Below are 20,372 nucleotides of genomic sequence, written 5' to 3'. Positions count from 1 at the left end.
TCTATCATGCATTCTTTCATTAAACAAATATTGCTATAGCAGTTTGTGTTCGGTACTGGGGACAGAGTGGTAAACCAGATTTATAAGATCCCTGACCTCCTGGAGCTTACAACATACAAATTATAAGAAATCTTAAATTTAATTGCCACTAGCCTGGCAAATCTGTTATGAAATTTTCAGATGTATTATTTATTTTGCAGGGACAAGGACAACTGCTTTACCTTAACTCACAATATTCTATTGTTACAGCTTTACCTTAACTCACAATATTCTATTGTTTCGTACTTCTTTTGGACCATCTAAGTCTATTATGAATAAGTGGGATAAAGTAGAGTACTAAGGTCCACAACAAAAGAAGCTTTTTAATTAAAAAAATTAAACCTACTATTCTTTTTTCCTGCTTTTATATAAGATTGGTCATCTCTTAACATCTCTGATCTCTAAGATCAAATCAATGATACCCATATTTTTTTATATTCATTTTTTTTACTCAATGAATTTTTTTGTTGATAATTTTGTTCATCACTTAGAATGTGCAAAACACGGTGGTAGGACCTGAAGAATATAAAAATGAATAGAGGTGTTGTATCCTGAAGGTGCCTCCCAAAATAGGGAGGATAAAACTTACAAATAACCATAAAAGGAGTCAATAATTAAGTGCCCTCTGGGAAGCACAAAGTTGTTTACAGGAGAAAGAAGTCATTTCCAGACAGGGGTGTCTCATAAGGTCAAGGATGAATGACTTCAAGGCTTTCAGACTGAGAAGCAGAAAGAATGAATTGCCATCATCTGAGATGTGAAAAGCCATAGTTGAAGAAAGATTTGAGGGAAAGACCTGGAGTTCAGTTTCAGGTATATTAGGTTTGATATATAAAATAGGAAGTTGGATGCATGAGTCTAGAGTTTAGAACAGTGGATTGGGCTGAGGATAGAAATTTAAGTCATGTAATTACGAAAGTCCTTGAAGCCAGGAGACTAGAAGACATCACTAGGGGAGTGACCAAAGTTTAGTTCTTTAACTTCTCCCTTCCCATTCCCCTCCATTACAATGAGTTTCCACTTCATCCTCCAGTGTCGCTGGTATTAAGTTTGCCATTCATATTCATAGCTACTGTCTTTCACATCTTTCATCCAATCTACCAGCAAATCACATTGGCTCTATTTTTAAAATATACCCAGAATCTGACCACTTCTCACCAACTCTTCTGCTATCATCTTAGTCTCACTCATCATCATATTTCACCTGGATTACTGCAATTAGTCTAACTGGTTTCCCTGCTTCTACTATTGCTCCTTATTGTCTATTCTTACCACAGCAGACAACAGAATCCTTTTAACATGTAAATCAGAACATGCCACTCTTCAGCATAAAATCCTGCTATGGTTCCTGATTTCACTCAGAATTAAGGCCAAGTCCCTACAGCAGCCTCTGATTGCCCTTTTGACCTAATCTCCTATTTTTCACTTCCTTGCTCACTCTGCTGTAGCCATGCTGGCCCCCTTGATATTCCCTGAACATGCCAGGCCTCCTCCCACATTAGGGTTTTTATACTCTCTGATTCCTCTTCCTGGAACACTCTGCCCTCAGATATATGCACAGCTAACTCCTTTGCCTCCATTGAAACTTTGTTCTCTGACTACCCTACTTAAATTTGCAAGCCCTTACCCATAACGTTGGTAATTCTTGACACTCCCCGCCGCCTGCAATTACTCTGCTCTTTCTACAGAACTTATCATCTTTCTCATACAACTGATTTATTTATTATGCTCGTTCTATATTATCTCTCCTTGAGAGCAGGGAACTTTGAATGTATTCTAAGATTGCAGAACAGTATTTGGGATACAGCAGACACTTAGAAGGAACGTAGTTAATGAATAAATAAATGATTCTGTCAATTCTAGCCCCAGTTAATAAAAAGACAGTAGCACCACTAACCATTCATTATGGGACAAGAGAGGAAGACCAAGCCTTTTTGTTTATTCTTCTGTCTTGTTTTTGTGTGGAGCTGGTGAGAAGGACTGATGGGAGGAGAAGAAGGAGTTATAAAGGAAGGGACGAAAGGAGAATTCAAGCTTCAGTTTTAGATATATTGAGTCTGGATGGGAAGAGGCCACTGGTTTTGACCATCAAGAGGTCATCAGTTGAAAGCATAATTTCAGAAGTGATAAGGACAGAAGCCAATCCGTAAGGGACTGGGAGAAAGCAAGCGGTAAGAATTAGAGGCAGGTAATTCTGAGAAGTTTGGCAATGAAAAGAAGGAGCAATGAGATATAAGTTTTAGGGGGAAGTAAGATAAAAGGTGGTTGTTGCTTTTAGCTTTTTAGGGAGTGCAGAAGGGGGAGACCGCCGCAATAACATGTCTGTGGGACAAAATGAAAGGAATGAGTGCTGGAGACAGATACAAGAGACAGTCATAAAATTTTACAAAGCTATAAGATCTTGCTCATTTAGCTGCCACCCTCCCCACTGACCCCAACTTTTAGAGGTGAGGCAACTACAACACAGACAGAACAAGACAATGCCAAGGTCAAGAGTCCTTAGCAGCACCCTGTGAGATGTGAGGGTAGGGAAAGAAATAATCACAAGAAGGAAGGGAAGCTAAGGGAAGTACAGAACTGAATGAGTAAAGACATGGAGACAATCTAAAGAAGGAGATTGTAAGGTAGCTTTAAATTTTTTCAGTGAAGTAAGAAGTAATCAGGTAAATAGGAGAAGACTCTGAAACAAGTAAAAGAGATTTAGAACAGAATGGCTTCAAAGAACTACTGAAAGAAAATCTAACTGTAGCAATAGTGAGTTTCTTAATCCTATATTCTTATATTTTCTATAACAGAGGTCTCCCAACCCCCAGGCCACAGATCGGTACTGGTCCGTGGCCATTTAGGAACTGGGCTGCACAGTAAGAGGAGAGCAAGTGATGCTTCATCTGTATTTACAGTCATTCCTCAGCACTAGCATCACCACCTCAGCTCCATCTCAGATCAGCAGACATTAGATTCTCATAGGGGCACTGGTCCTTGGTGGCAGAAAGGTTGGGGACCGCTGTTTTATAATATGGATTCTCCTATTAAGTTTTTCAAATTGACATTTCCTAAAGACCTTGCAGTATTCCTTCCTCTCTCTTACTTAAAAATATCCTCTGGCAGAGGTAGGAATATTTCTAAGATGGATATGCTATTCCTGCTCTACACCTTACTCCTCTCCTATATTAATAAGATACCAAATATGGTCCCTATCAAGCTGCTTGTTTTGAAATGCACACACCTCATTCTAAAAAAAAAAACATAATGGAAGGGAATTCTTTTTAGTGCAAAATTCAGGAAACATTACATCTACGACGAAACAGCATAAAACTCTACACATTCTAACTGAAGAATCCATTTCCTTCAGATCCCTTAATAAAATAAATAGGCAAAGTTTCCTTTATTGGAGGAAGTAATGTTTTCTCTAGAGAAAAGGTAGAGTCTAATTTCAGCCATGTGATGATAGAGAATAACACTCAAAGCTAGCATATTCCAGACACTCGTTTCTTTCTTTCTCCTCCCACTCCCTTTCTTTTTCCTTAAAAAGCACACATAACAAGTCACTTTCCCCTTGTTACTTTTCTGTGCTGAACACATACTGTCTTTAAGGGTATGATACCCTTAATCTGAAAGACTGTTGTGATTATATTTAAATCTGGCTCCAAAATAGCTTTTTAATTGTGACCTAGTTAAGAGCTCAGGCTTTGGAGTTGTTTCAGACATGGTTCAAATCTTGCTTCCATCAGCTGAGTTATCTTAGATGATTTACTTTACCCATCTGAGATTCTGTACCTAAAGTAGGAATAATTATAGTACCAATCTCATAATATTGCTGTGAGGTTTGAACCAGATGATGCTTCTAACGTACCTGGTAATGAGGAAGTACTCAATGAATGTTTGTTTTTATCTGATTATTAACTACTCCGCAAACCTGATCAAAGCTGTATTTTACTCCCTAACCCTTTCAGCATCTGTTTTCCAGTTTCTATTGGTTGAAATCCTTAAAGACCTACCCCAAATGTCACTTCCTGCATGAACCTTATGAGATAGCCCTATCTGAAAATGACCTATTTCTCCTGTGAACAACCTTTGTGCTTCACAAAGATCACTTACTAATTATTGACCATTATTATGCTTACTTATGAATAAGTTTTATCCTATTTTAGAATTCTTGAGAGCATAAATCACCTCTATGCATTTTTATATTCTTCAGGCCCTACCACAGTACTTTGTACATTCTAAGTGATTAATAAAATCATAAACAGTAAAATTCATAGAGTAGAATGAAACCATAAAGAATATGAAAAAGACATGAGGAACACTGAAGTGATCTGAGGGGTCGGGGCTCTTAAGACTATTTGCATAAGAGCAAGAAAAAGAATAATAGGTTTACTTCTTAAAAATTAACATTCATATTTCAAAAACATGACAGCATTATAAGCAGATATAAAAAGTAAACTAAAAAAAATTTCAGCTCATACAACAAATCACTTTAATATTTCATAGAGAATCCCTACATGTAAATAAAACTTTCAAAAGTAATATAATAAAAATAGTTTAAAAAAAAGACTCTTTAAACCACTAATGACTAACTGAGGTTACAAAATATCATGATCTCAATTTTCTAAAATACGAATATGAGAGAGAACACCATAAATACAAAAGTGAAAAGACTTAATGGCTTCAGATTTCGGTGTATTTCTGAGAGTGACATTATGGGCAGAATGGCATTAAAGCCATTAATGTTTTTACTGGTTTTCTGATATAACTAAAAATGGAATTTACTGAAATGGAACTTACTTTTACAGAACTGAAGTCAAACCAGTGATGACCTAATCATATCCTTAATGGCCTTTTCTTCCCTAGGAAGATACTTATGTAACACCATATGAAAACATGAACTACCTATGTTGAGTGATGCCTACACTAAATATACTTGAAAGCCAGAAATGACTATCATAGTTCCAAAGTGGATAATGGGGATAGTAAGTTTAATTAGATAAATTACCAGCTTTGTCTCCACATTTTAAAGGTCAGGAGTTGAGCTTCATGTACAAGAAATTTTTCATGAAATAGTCCCTAAGTACCCTGCTTCTGAGAGACAAGGCTACTCCCAAAGGAAGTATAGAGAAGGGTGAAGTCACTGGTGGGACTTTTATGCTCCACATGCAGAAACTGGCTCATTTAAAAATTGGCAGAAAAGTCCGTCCGACAGGAGAAATTCAAGATTTCTCAGGCTTGAACATTGCTGGTGGCATTATAAATCAGTATGTTACTTGGCAATGTATATCAAGAGTCACATAAACTTTTAAATCCTTTGGCAAGAGTAATTTCACTTCTAGGAATTCATCATAAGGATTACTACTAGTACTGTTATTACTAAATTACAGTTCAATCATGTGATGGAATATTGTTTAGCCTTTTAAAAAGAAGGATATGCAGAAACAAAAAAATGTGCTTATATTAAAAGCAAATTGAAAAACTCATAAACCACATTAAAATTACATTATGGAAACAAATAAAAATGTGCACTAAAAAAGACACTGGTTTGCATTAACAAAATGCTAATTTAGTACCAATGGAAACATCAGTTGTTGCAAGAAGTCTATAAACCCATGTGCACATATGCATCTTCTCAAATAATAAACACTAAAAATACAATTACTATAATGAGATCACAAATTTTTTTTTATATTAAAAAAATGAGAACCATGTGCTAAAAGACTGAGAATACAAATACAACAAGGATGCCCACTTTCACCACTCCTATTCGACACAGTCCTGAAGGGCCTAGCCGCTGCACTAGGCACGAAAAAGAAATAAAAAGCATTTAGATTAAAAAAAAAAAAAAGAAGTAAAACTTTTATCTACTTGCCGATAACATACTTATTTATATAGGAAAATCTAAATAATCTACAAACACCTACTAGAACTAGTAAGTGGAATTAGCAAGGCTGCAGGATACGAAGTTACTATAAAGATCAACTGTATTTTTACATGTTAGCAACAAATTTAAAAAATTCCATTTACAACAGTATTGAAAAACAAAATACATTCAATAAAATATATGTGAGATGTGCACACTGGAAACTAAAAAATATTGTAGACAGAAATAAAGGAAGACCTAACTAAATGGAAAGAAATAATAAGCTCATGATCAAAGGCTCAATAAATATTAGGACATCAACTGTCTCTAAATTCACTGACAGACTCACTGTAATCCCAACATAATCCTACCAGTTTGTTTTGTTTTGTTTTCTGTTTTTAATGGAAATTGACAAGCTCATTCTAAAATTTATAGAATGCAAATCATCTACAATATTCAGAGCAATATTTAAAAAGAACAAAGTTAGAGGACTTAACACTACCTGACTTAAAAACTTATCATAAAGCTACAATAATCAAGATAGTGTGGTACTGACAAACAGATCAATGAAACAGAATAGAGAGCCAGAAATAGATCCACACTAATTCAATCATTTGATTTTCAACAAAGGCACCAAAGTAGTGGGTAAAGGCAAGTTGTGTTGTTGTTTAAATGTTCATATGGAGAAAGAAAATGAACCTTGACTCCTGCTTCAAATCATACATGGAATGTAATTTCTGATGTATCACAGACCTAAACGTAAAAGCTGATACCATCAAGCTTTTAGAAGAAAATACCAAATACATTCATGACTTGAAGTAGGCAAAGGTTTCCTACACAGGACTTGGAGAGCAAAAACTATGAAAGAAAAAAATTGATAAATCAGACATTAAAATTAAAGACTTCTCTTCGTCAAAAGACATCAATAAAGAGGTAAGTCACAAATTAGGACAAAATATTCGTGAAACATTTCGACAAAGGACTAGTATTCAGAGTATATTTTTAAAAATTCCCACAACTCAAGAATAGAAAGAAAACAACTCAATTAGAAAATGGCTAAATGAACAGACATGAAAAGATGCTCAAGGTCACCAATCATCAGAGCAATGCAAATGAAAACCACAATGAGATATCACCTCACACCTGTCAGGCTGGCTATCATCAATAAATCAAAAAACAAGTGTTGGCAAGGATGCGGAGAAAAGGGAACCCTCATATACAGTTGGTAGGGTTGCAAATTGGTACAGCTACTATGGAAGTTTGGAGTTTCCTCAAAAAATTAAAAATAGAACTACCTTTTGACTCAGCAATTGCACTTCTGGGTATTTATCCAAAGAAAACCAAAACACTAGTTAGTAAAGATCTATGCAGCCTTATGCTCATAGCAGTGCTATTCACAATAGCCAAGATATTGGAGAGCAACTTAAGTGCCCATCAACAGACAATTAGTTAAAAAAGTTATGGTACATATATACAATGGAATATTATTCAGCCATGAAAAAACATGAAATCTTACCATTTGCAATGACATAGATGGACCTAGAGGGTATTATGCTGAGTGAAATAAGACAGAGAAAGGTAAATACCATATGATTTCACTTACATGTGGAATCTAAGGAACAAAAGAAATGAACGAACTAAATGAAAACAGAAAAGGTACACAGAACAGGTACCAGAGGAGAGGGGATTTGGAGGCCAGGTGGAAAAAGGTGAAGGAATGAAGAAGTACAAATCAGGAGTTACAAAACAGTCATAGAGATGTAGAGTACAGCTTAGAAAATATAGTTAATATTATTGTAATGGCTGTGTGTAGTGCCAGATGGCTGCTCGAGTAACTGGGGGATCACTTCGTAAATTACATAAATGTCTAGCCATTGTACTGTATATATAAAACTACTGTAAAATAATTTAAAAAGAAAAAAAGAAAATGGCTAAATAATATGAATCAAGAGTTCACAAAAGAAGATACGCAAATGGCTAATAAGCACATGAGAAAGTGCTCAATGTCATCAAGAAAAAATGCAAATTAAAACCACAAAGAAATACTACTACACACACAGCAGAATGGCTAAAATTAAAAAGACTATCAACATATGATGGCAAAGATATGAATTAACCAGAACTCTTATGCATTACTGGTGGAAGTATAAATGGTACAACTACTTTAGAATAAAGTCTATAAGTTTCTAAGAAAGTAAACATTCACCTACCTTATGACCCAGCAAATCCACTCTTAAGTATTTTCCCAATATAAATGGAAAAAAGTGTCAATAAGAACAAAAAAACTGTACAAGAATGGTCACAGTAGCTTTACTCATAATAGTCCAAAAGTGGAAACAGGCAAGTTTCCTTCAATAAGGAGAATAAACTGTGGCATATGTATACAATGGAATAATTCTCAGCAACAAAAAAGGAACAAGCTACTTATTTTTGTTACGACAGGAATAAAAATCTCTAAACATCACACTGAAAGAAGCCTTACACACAAGAGTACAACTATATAGTATCATTTACGTGAAGTTCTAGATGAGGCAAACTTATTTGTCATTGGTAGAGAAAAATCAGAACATGCAGTTAACTCTAGGAGGCTGGGGCAGAGATTGTCTGGGAAGCGTTAAGGGAATGTTTTAGGATGATGGCAATGTTTTTTGTCTCGGTAGCAATTTGGGTTTCACAGATATAGGTATTTATTTGCCAAAACTCAATTAATGTATACTTACAATTTAACTGTACGTGAATTTTACCTCAAAAGAAAAACGAATTGCTAAGAATTATAGAATTCTAGTTAAATTAATATGCATGTTGAAGTACTACTTGAAAGCGTATTGATGTCTGCAATTTTCTTTAAAATACATAAAAACAAACAATGGACTTGACTGACAGACAAAAAGATAAATAGATAAGTGGAAAAACACAGTATAATATTAATGATAAGGAGATGACTGTAAAAACTTTAACTTTTCTGTGTGTTTAAAATTCATAATAAAATTTTGGTAGAAAGGTACCACTAGTTTCTACTTTTTCTTTTTCTTTTCTAAGTTCTCTATAATGTGGGATATAGTCTAAAATTTTAAACATTTTTAAAAGAACGGAAACCAGTTACATTTATCAAAATAATGAAATGTCAGTTATTTCTAAACAAGTTAAAAATTTCACTATAGAGTCAATGAAAGTTAAAATAGTCACTATTTTTATTTTTTTTAATTAAATTTATTGGGGTGACATTGGTTAATAAAATCATATAGGTTTCAAGTGTACAATTCAATAATACATCATCTGTATATTACATTGTATGGAATATTACTCAGCCATAAGAAGAGCTGAAATATTACCATTTGCAACAATATGGATGGATCTTGAGATAATCATGCTAAGTTAAATAAGTCACACAGAAAGGGTTGAGAACCATGAGATTTCATTCATATGTGGGATATAAAACTAAAAGCAATAAACATTCACTATTTTTAAGCCCATTATCATTTAACTCACTAAAAGCCTTAAACTGTTTAGTTATATAGCCAGTCACTGTTTTCGAACTAATTAAAATTTTTTGAACTAATCAAATGTGGTATTAAAAAGTTTTTCCTTTTAATGCCTTAAACATTTCCTTGTACTCAAAAACCTCCCCCATATCATTGTGTGTTAATGTATGTTCAATAAAAGTACATCATTTCTTAGACTTTGTAATAAACAAGCAGGGAAGTATTTCTTAAGAAATCTTGAGTTGGCAGTTTACTTTCAAAAGGACTTTATCTTTAGATAAAAGCACAAGCTTTAAGCCAGGTGCTAGTCATTTGTGTCTTGTTAATTTCCAAAACAAACAGAAGAGAGTGCCATGCAATTTCCATTACACACACTTCACTGTTAGTATCAGGGTTTATTGGCTTGACACAGCTCCAGGAATAATGGTTTCATTCCTCATTGAAATCAAATAATGTACCACATAACTTGGCAATGCGGAACTTCTGAAAAATGTTGTCATGTTAAACATGGTCATATTTTTAAAGTCTCCATTATGCCAAAACAAAGGCCATTTCTGTAGAAAACTCACTCTGACATGGAGAATTCTCACAAGGGCCTCAGACTTACCTCATCGCTATGTCATATGATTCCGGGTGAATGCAAGTTTGGTCTAAAGGATTTGGCTGCAGCACAACATTCACTGCGATTTTGCTCTTCTTTTTGCCCTGCTTCTCATTTGTGACCTCAACACCTGCTGGCGATGTCACGGCAACTCCCTGAATTGGGCCTGGAGATTCAGTGTGCTGACTACTGCAACCATTTAAAACAAGGGGCAGGGAAATGGGGTGGGGTGGTGAGGTTAGGTAAAAAAGAAAACAATCTTTAGTTAAAAATGTGCTTATTTCTCAGCCATACACAAAGAGCAACCCGATTCTGGCCATTCGCTTCATAGAAATTATCACTTATTTGTTTAAAACCGTTAATAGAGTTTTCTGTTACTGAAAGCCAAAAACGTTCTTAACTGATTCAGCCTGTATAACTGGCATTCTAGAAGAGAAAAGAGAAAAACAGAAGGGAAAAAAACAAGAAGAAAGAAAAGGAGAAGGGCAAGATGATTTCCCAGAGCTGAAGAAAAATAAAAGTTCTCAAAAGAACCTATTTTGAGTACAAAATAGGATGAATAGAAAAAGACTCATATTTGACATACTATGGGGAAACTTTAGAATATAATTTTATAAATCATGAGAGAAAAATAAAACATTTCTTTGAAAGAAACTAGAATCAGACTGGTATCATTTTTCATTGACAAACATCAGATGCCAAAACAGTGGAACAATATCTTAAAAAGTTCTGAGAGAAAATGATTTTGGATCTAGAATTATATATCTAGACAAACTAGCATTCAAATAGGAGGACAAATTAAAATCATTTCCAGACATGTAAGGCAAAGTACAATCCACATAGCATACCCTCTCTGAAAAGAATTTCTTAAGGTTATACTAGAGCAAAAACAATGAATTTTAAAAAATGATAATGTGGGCTACAAGAAACAGTGATAAGTACAGAAACTATATAAACTGAAGTTAAATAATTCCTCATGAATAATGTAAAAAATATATATAAAAAGAACAGTCTGAAACTAAAATCCCAGGTCCTCTCATCATGGAATGTAGAGCTGAAGGAAAAAGGTTGGGAAGACACCTAAGGTTCTAGTCTTCTCCAAGAGGACAGAGACACCAGAGGTCAGTCCAAATCAAATTAAAGGTAATCGCCAGAAGAATAAAAGTAAGATATACAACAAGAAATCACTAAGGGGAGATAAAGATGAAGTGGGAAAACAAGGACAAAGAGAAATCTTGTTAACTGATAAATCCAACAGCATGAAAGGAAAAGAATCAGAAAGCATAATGAAGAGAAAATATATAAGATGGAAGATTAATTCTAAACATGTCAGTAAATACAACAGATGTGAATGTATTAAGATTGAGCAAAATCATGAAATCTATTTGTTTAAAAGTCATATCAAAAATTAAATGCCATAGAAAGTTTGAAAATAAAGAATTACCAGCCATATTCTGAAAAGTCATACATAACAATATTGCTAGCAAACAAAATAGATTTCAAAGCAAAAAACACTCAATGAGATAGCAGCAGTCCATCCTGAATATAGGTATGATCTATTGAAAAGATACAATGGTCTTGAATCTTCAAGTGCTTCATTATCAGTTGAAAAAATACAAGGCTTTAAAACAACCTCGATGTTTATCAGTAGGCACTAATTAGATTAAATTATGGTCCATCCACAAATTAAATACTATGCGGACATAATGATATAAATCTATACGTAATATTTGGAAAGAGATCCAAGATATACTACTAAAACAAAAACAAGTTTCAAATAGTTGTAGAGCATGATCCCTTCGGTATGCACTTAAAAATAATAAACATACATACAAGCCAATACGAGTATACATTTATTTTTAGGGAGCAATATATAAGGAACTATTTTGAAGTGAGTTGAGGTGTCCTTTACTTTTCATTTTATTCTTTTTTATATTGTTTGAATTTTCTAACCAAGTTAGAAAAACATACACACTGAAAAGCATACATACTAAAAAACACGGGATTATTTTATGTCCAATTTTTTTTCATTTCTGGCTTCTAGATTTTGTGGTCTACCTAGAACTTCTACCACTCCAACTTTCTGCAAACTTAACTCATGTTTTCTTCGGATACTTTTACAGTTTCACTTTTTCCATTTAAGTCTATGACCCACCTGGGATTTATTTGGGTATCAAGTATGAGATAGAACTATAGCTTCCCCCACACATACCAAATTCCTACCAGTTGTTTTAATATCACTTGTTGGATAATTAATCAATTTCCTCCACTATTAAAATATCATCTTTATGATAAACTAAATTCTGTCTATGTGTTGGAAGATTTCAGACTCTATTCTGTTTTATTTCTACATCGAAAGCAAACTGTTTAAATACTATTGCTTGATAATGTATTCCACCATCCAGTAGGGTGGTTTTCCCTTACTTAGTCTTTTCCAGAATAAAGATTTTTTGTCCATGTTACTTTTATTATAATTTTGTCAAAAGAAAACAATATATATATTAATGAACCAGGTAGGCCCGAAGTAGTAAATATATAAAAGCTATTCTTTCATGATTACTAAATGCTGAGACGTTTACCTAATTTCTTTGCTTTTGTGCTACCAGGGTTAGAAAGCAAAAATTTAACTCTTAATCTGCACAAGCGATGATGCTTTGGTCAGTTTCAGTGAGGAGGGAAGTCCAGCTACGCTCAGGGAAATGGCTGTCAATACGAAATGGTCATTGTGAAGTCCTTTTTGTTAGCTCACCTTGCACCAATCCTTTCCACTTGTGATGCTCCAGTCACACTGGCCTTAGTTTCATTTCTTAAATATAGCATATAGGTCCTGCCTTAGGATCTTGTGCCCGTACTGTCTGCTCTGCCTGAAATGCTTTCCTTTCAATCCTCATGTGGCCAGCTCCTTAATCTCATTCAAGATTTGGCTCAAATAACTTTTCAATGAATAACTCATATAAAGCAGTTATACTGCTCCCCAAGACAGTGTCACATCTCTGTTTTAATTTTTATAATACTTATTAAATCCGAAACTATTTATTTTACTAATTTATTGTCTGTCTCACACATTAAAATTTTAACTCCATGAGAAGAGAAAATGTGTTGATTTATTCACTGCTGTATAGCAAAGATTAGACAGTCATCACATACTGAATAAAGAAATGAACAAGAGACACCTAGGATTTATGCCAGAGAGTAGGATAGGTAACAATGAGAGAGGAGGTTGATAATAGAACCGAAAGTGTACACTTTAATAATCACCTGCAAAATGTTCGAATATAATCCTGGTTGATTCTGATGAAGCCAGCACACTGCTGGAAAGATTTTGGACCCAGTCCTTTCACTTTTTTCAGCTGTTCTCGGTTGACGAAGGGTCCATTTTTCTCTCGCCATTCAATAACATTTTTGGCTCGGTTGGCATTGAGTCCAGCAATGTGCCTAAAAAAATAAACAAAATGAAAAATGTGACAGATATAATAGTTCTAAGAGTACTGAAAGATCGCATCTGAAAAGACAATGATATAAAACATTTGCATTATAAAAAATTGCAATCACATATTGTTGTGCCTCTAAGTTAATAAAATAAAAAGAGTTAAATTAAAAGAGAAGGAAGAGAGTTGTCCAAGAGGAGAGAAGGACAACGGAATGCAAAACAATGACAAAACTAGTAAAACCATAAAGATGCTGCTAAATTGGTCAACACTGGTGCAAGAAAAAGAACTGTTCTCCACAATATTTCTACACTATTCACATTCCTTACATTTCGGCCTAGTTCTGTTTAGCTTACAAGATGAGTTAGCAGCAGAAGTTACAACAGCTACACTTGCACTGTACTTCTCTATTGTTTTTTTATTGTCCCGTTCTCATTAATTTAAAAGACTTGAACTATAGAAAGGTACTTATACATGAATGTCAAGGTTAGTATAAAAATAGGAGAATTATATCGCTAGGTAGTATATTGGTGTTAATTAAAAGACTACTATTTAAGAGAATCTTAATTGTATTATAGAATTCCTTATATGGAATTATGGAATGTTAGTAGCTACTGTAGAAAAGAAACACTTTAAAATGTAAGAGAAATTTTCTGCTATACCAGTTTCAAAGGAAAAACGTCCAGATCTTTTCCAGGGGTCCAGAATTTCATGTGTCATCAGCATGAAATGTAATAAATGCAAGACTATGAACAAAATAGCAGCTCTTCCATAACCCCAGAAAAAAAAAGAGTATATAACGTGTGATTATAGTATCACTATCATTTTGATCTGTGACCTGCAGAATCAAGGTAAAAATCTGGTAACTATACCTTTAACCTGCAGACTTTATCTTTTGGTTATTACCAACTTTGACAGATGTATGCAAGAGACTAAGCTGGTGAAAAATATTGACCCGCATGTGGTAGGAAACAGCTCTTTTCCATGTCAACCTTGCTTAATTCTAGTAATGACACTAACGCACTCAATGGCAACCACATGCTCTTCACTTTAGATTCCCAGTATTAAACATGATAATGTCAATTGTTACAATCCATTTTTTAAATGCTGTCTTCTCTTATGACTGATTACCTAAAGCAATGAATGAACTCATAGATTTTCTATACTGGACAACTTTATACACATGTCCCCTTGTTCTGAGTTTGAACTGCATAGACAGTTAAACTCAAGATTCTGTGATCTTCAAACACAGACTTCTTGTCTCACCTTAACAAAACTTCTGAACAGATGTTAATATCCACTCCCACAAAGCTGACACATTCTTCTACAACACTGTCCAGTGTTGCTTTGAGTAAAGTCTGGGATACATCGTGCTGAAAAGGGAAAGATCAAATATCAATCAAAAGTGAAGGACTATTCCACTACTTTGCCTGTATTACTTGGTAGCTGGCTGAGATACAGCACAGTAAATTCCTTCATTTTTCTTACATACACTGTTAGAAGATACAATTAAGCTGAATTTAAAGAATCTGTGTTTTCTTACTCTCTAAATTACTCATATATAACAGCACCAGCTTTTTTCCCTTTCCTGAAATTCTGCCTAGAGCAGTGGTTCTCAAACATTAACTTGCTATCAAAATCATCTGTAGAGCTTATTAAAACACAGGCTGGTGGGCCTCCCATCCAGAGTTTTTGATTCAGCAGGTCTGGGATGTGTCCTGAAAATTTACAGTCTAGCAATCTCCCTGGTAATGCTGTTGCTGCTAGTTCTGGGAGCACACTTTGAGACTGACTGGTCTCTATCATTCACTCACTGCCTTATAGTGTTATCTTCACTTGCATATGTATTTCCTTAGTTCTTCTTAAGAGAAGAAAGCATAAATTATAATAGGAAGCAGTACACTAATACTCAGTAAGTTTGACAGTAAATCAGACTTAGGTTTCATCAACTTGAAGATACTACTGCTTATAAGAAGCACCATTATTTATGTACCACTAAGAAAACACACTGCTAATTTACACTGATACAATGTTTTTTATTAGATTTTTTATTTTTTAAATATCATAAGAGCTGTTTTAGACTCATAAAGTTTTAAAATCATATATCATGCAGATTAAAAAGAAAATAGAAGTAATCTAAACTGGTTCAAGTATTCCTAAAATTTCTTCAGCATTCCACTCTTGTGAATCACTTCTTTACTCAGAGTCATAGACTTTCAAGTTTTTCCACGCAATATTGTCTTTTATGTTATCAAGAGCCTTGGTAATGTAGCATTTCTTAAACGAGAAATATTCTATAGTCTCCAGGATTTTCTTTTAAACTTCAGATGCTCATTCTGTAAGCTTTGACAGTAGTCCTATCTTAACCTTAACGGATAGTATCTACAGAAGAGATTCTGGACAGCAATAAAATTCTTATTCTTACCTTATAGTTCTTTAAACATTTTATTGTTTAATGATTTGTTGACAAAAACAGTGAAAGGTTTGCAGTTCAGTCATGTCTTCAGAATTAATCAAATTCACACAGAAACAACACCATTATTTGCCATAGGGCCAATAGTAACTGTAGGACACCATTAATTATAAGATGCATCCTGATTTCAGAGGTGTTAAAATGCAAGAAAAATTTGCATCTTAGAAATGATGAAAGGCAGTATCTGAAAGTAAATATTTGTTGCCTAATTGAGGCCAGATTACCAAAATGAATAGTTCAGAATACACTCAATGTTATACATATCTCTAAAATTAAAGATCCTCTAGTTGTTTTTCCCAGATGTGACACTGTGCATCAGGATCTCCTCTTTTCCATATGTCCGAGGAAACAAGGATAGATTTGATAACTTTAAACTCTTAGGAAAACAATATAGTAAATAGGGTCCCTAGGTATTGTGATTACATTATTGCCACTTAGTAACGGTGGACATTTTTGTTCTGAAGACTGAATGGTACAGGAGTACTTTTATATTTCAGAGATAAACTAGTTTGTGACTATCCAGGCCACAGCTTAAATATATTGATGTAATTTTTTTTAAAAAAAAACCTAATAAGCAAATATAATCATGAAAAATCATAAAGAAAAACCTAAGACCTCAATGAGAATTGATCACTGTTGAGCCACAGCTTTTAAGAGGCTGGATAGTCTTTTCTTCATCTAAATAGATGAAGAGCAACAAAATGAAAAGGGGACTTTAAAAAAAAGTGAGGGTAGAAGATGGATGATAATTTAGAGGCAAGGACAATGACAGCAACAAGAGAAACTATCTGAAGAAAGAGACAGAACTCTACACAAATAGGAAAAACTAAGTAATGGTTGGGAGCCATTAGAATAAAGATGAACAACTCCATATACTTCAAAGCACATGAGATGCTTGAGCTATAATGAGTAGCAGTTAATCTTGGTTGCACAACCTACCTCTAGCCTTGAACCCTTTTCTCCTTCCAAACAGAAACCTGACTGTGTTTCATGCACCTACCCCACCCTGTGAGGCCATATGCTTTGGGAAAGTTGGCCCCATAGCCAGCAGATGATAATGACCGGTTAAAACCAGTGGTTTTCAAATTGAAGGTTGTTCCCAATTAGTGGGTCATAAAGTTAATTTGGTGGTTTGCCACCAGCATAAAAAAAAATCGAGAAAGAAATAGAATAGACCACATCAAGCATGTTATATCATCCTTAACATGTAATGAACAGTGCGATAAATAATGCAGCCAATCGAGACTATCATTTTAAAGGAATACATAAATTGGCAAGGAACATGTAGTGTTCACTGATATCTGATGTCACTTTGATTTTCTGATACATGATGGCTATTTTGACCAATGACTGAGAGAGAGGTTAAAGAGTAACTTTACAGAGTGATGAAGCAAAGTATCAAAAAAATATGAGAAGTTTATCATTTATTGGCAAAGTGCTGATTGTTTCAACCAAGTTTGGTTCCAAACTTTCACTGTATTTTTCAAAATGTTATTTGAGTATAACATTTTTCAAATTATCAGCAATTAAAATATTTTAATTGAATAAAAGTTAACCTTAAAATGAATCAAGAATAAAAAATAATGAAGCGAGCTCAACTACTAGATTGGGAAGTGTTAATAGTGACAAAATTGAGGGAAACTGTTGACTTGAATCAGCAATCTTTAACTTGAGCTGCATTTTAAATAGAAAAACAAACAAACAAACAAAAAAACAAAAAACAACTATGTCTTTAAAATACATATGATTTAAAAAAGGATTTAATAAATACACAAAATGATAAAAATGACAGAACCCACATGTATTGCTGGGAATAATATTCTTGTAGATATCAGTCTAAAGCCTTCAAAATTAAAAACCAAACAAAAACACTCAGAACATCCATATCAGAATGGCTAAAATGAAAAAGATGAAGAATATCAAGTATTGGTAGGGATGTGAAGCAACTGGAATATTCAAAATACTATCAAGATCAATGTATTTTAGGTGAGATATGGAAGGCAAGGCAGGTCTATGGAGGATTAATTTTGTATGGTTTAAATATAACTTCACATAGAATCAGATATATTTACACATTCTAAAATGCTTTATTGTTCAATATAAATTAAATTAGATAAACTGCAGAGAAATAAAAATGGACAAATTCTTAGAAATATAGAAATTGTTAAAACAGACTAAAGAAAAAAAATAAGAAAATCTGAATACATTACACAGGTAAAGAGATTCAATTAGTAATCGAAAATCTCCCGATGAAGAAAAGTCTAGATTGAGATAGCTTCATTGATGAATTCTACCTAACATTTTAAGAAGCATTAACACTAATCCTGCTCAAACTCTTCCAGAAAAATAAAAGAGAAGGGAATAATTCCTAACTCACTCTATGAGGCCAGCTTACCCTGATATCGAAGCCAAAGATACCACCAGGAAAAAAAAAACAAAAAACAAAAAACTCAAAACTACAGACCAATATTCTTTATGAATATAGGTGCAAAAAATCCTCAATGAAATGCTAGCAAACCAAATCCAATCACATATTAAAGGAATTAAACAACATGACATACATATTATGCATTCAGTATATACGAATTCAAGAACCAAATACTCATTTTTTTCAGTTAAAAAACAATCTTTCTTGTCATTTTTAAACTTATAATTTTGCGATAACCTCAAATTTAGAAAAAACTTGCAAGAGTAGCAAAAAGAATTTCCTTATAGCTTTGTTCAAACAAATACTTCAGTGTATATTTCCAAATACCAAGGACACTGTATTATATACCAGTGTATAATAATCAAATTCAGGAAAGTTATCATTGATGTAATATTACCAAATGCAATGCCCACATTCAAATTTCATCAGTTGTCTCAAATATACTTTATAGCATTTCCCAGTCCAGAATTCAATAGACGATCAAACATTGCATTTAGTTGTCTTTTTATATACACTCTGTGCTAGGCAGTTTTCAAGATCTCCAACTCCTGGTATTCATGCACTTGTCACCTTCAGTCTAGAACTCACTGACAATTCTTGTCTATATCAATTATCGCCAAGATTATTTTATCACTCACAATGACCTATCTGTGTGAATAAGTATTTTCAATCTTGACTCAATCAAAATTTAGAAAAATAGGCTCAATAGTATACTATATATGCTCATTGCCCTCATGTTCTAGACTGAAATAAATTCATGAATGGCTTATCCCTAAAAATTAAATTAAGCCTTTCCTTATTTTGGCACTTCACGGCTAAAAAATCTTATATTTAAATATAAATAGAATAGTATTTAACTTAATCATAGGTAGGTAAGGATACATATTTTGAGAAGCTATTCGTTTGCATTACCTTTAATTGTACAGAGAGACATACATATATACAAATATATGTATGATGGGTATAGTAATGGTATAAAATATATTTCTAATTTGTGTCATGATCAAAAGTTATGAAAAATAATGGTCTAAGCCAATCATGGTGGTCTCACTCCATTTATTCAATTATGGCAAATGAAATGTGAGCGTAAATCTGCTGGAGGCTTCAGAAAAAGACTTCACTGCTCTTAACCACAGACCCTTATGAAGAACTGGTCTTTTCTTCTTTTCATTCAAGTATGACTCCTGGAGCCAGAATAAGCATTATGTCATGTGTATGGGACTAGCCTGAGGATAAAGCCGACTCACTGGGGATGGCAGGTGGCACACACAGAAAGACTCTAGTTCTTCATGATACTCTTGAGATTCTGTAGTAACCAGTTCTGGACTCACCTCTTCTCCTACCTTCTTATAATATTGCCTTATTGTTTAATAAAGAATAATAAATTTCCTTATTGTTCAAGCCACTTGAAGTTGGGATCTCTGATATTTTTCAAACTGAGGCAATCATTTTAACCTAGGAGCTCAAAGTCTAGCAAAAAGATGACAATAAAAACAACTAACAATAACCGTACTACCAAACAAGCCTATTATAAGGCTTTGTAGTATTATCTAATTTAATCTTCACAATGATTGTACAAAATGTGTACATGATTTCATGTAGCATAAGAATTTATTATAATAAAGAAATAGTACGATATATGTGCAAAGATGTGTGTATGTGTGTGTGTACAATCTAAAAATTCACCCAGAGGGGAATGATATAAATAAATTATGAAAAAAGTCACAATGTGAACTATTATGAAGTCATTAAAAAGCATAAGGTAAGGCAGAACAGATATTTTACCAAAATATCCTGAAAGAAAAAAGGTTCAAGATAACATACTGAGTTGAAATATTTTTAATTCCTCTAGCAGCTAGACTTATGTGAGAAAATTTCTACAAGGACTACCATCATCTATAATCCTGGATTTTGCCTATGATTCTTCTCCAACGTTTTGCTTAGGAAAGTACTAAAGAGTTAACACTATTTTCTAGAGGTAAAAGTCATACATGTTTAAAGGAGGGAATACTGAAGAGTGCCCTATTGTCCCCATGTCTTTGACATTAAAACAGAGGCACTGATTTTGTC

At 33.7% G+C, this 20,372-nt stretch overlaps 1 protein-coding gene across 2 annotated transcripts in view; it reads right to left on the bottom strand.

Annotated features, from left to right (window-relative positions):
- Positions 1-20,372, bottom strand: part of SRBD1 (S1 RNA binding domain 1) — a 183,984-nt gene that overhangs the window by 14,705 nt on the left and 148,907 nt on the right. The window contains exons 16-18 of one of the 2 annotated variants that reach the window (XM_011361334.2): positions 14,668-14,774; positions 13,232-13,408; positions 9,980-10,162 (exon numbers count right to left, since the gene is read on the bottom strand). In XM_011361334.2, the coding sequence (XP_011359636.1) occupies positions 9,980-10,162; positions 13,232-13,408; positions 14,668-14,774 (467 nt within the window). The remainder of the gene's footprint in view (positions 1-9,979; positions 10,163-13,231; positions 13,409-14,667; positions 14,775-20,372) is intronic. The other variant, XM_011361335.2, reaches the window with a different exon arrangement.

The sequence above is a fragment of the Pteropus vampyrus genome, unplaced genomic scaffold (assembly GCF_000151845.1).
Source record: "Pteropus vampyrus isolate Shadow unplaced genomic scaffold, Pvam_2.0 Scaffold66, whole genome shotgun sequence".
NCBI lineage: Eukaryota > Metazoa > Chordata > Mammalia > Chiroptera > Pteropodidae > Pteropus > Pteropus vampyrus.
Note: the sequence above shows the minus strand (reverse complement) of the source record. Positions and strands in the feature narration are given on the sequence as shown.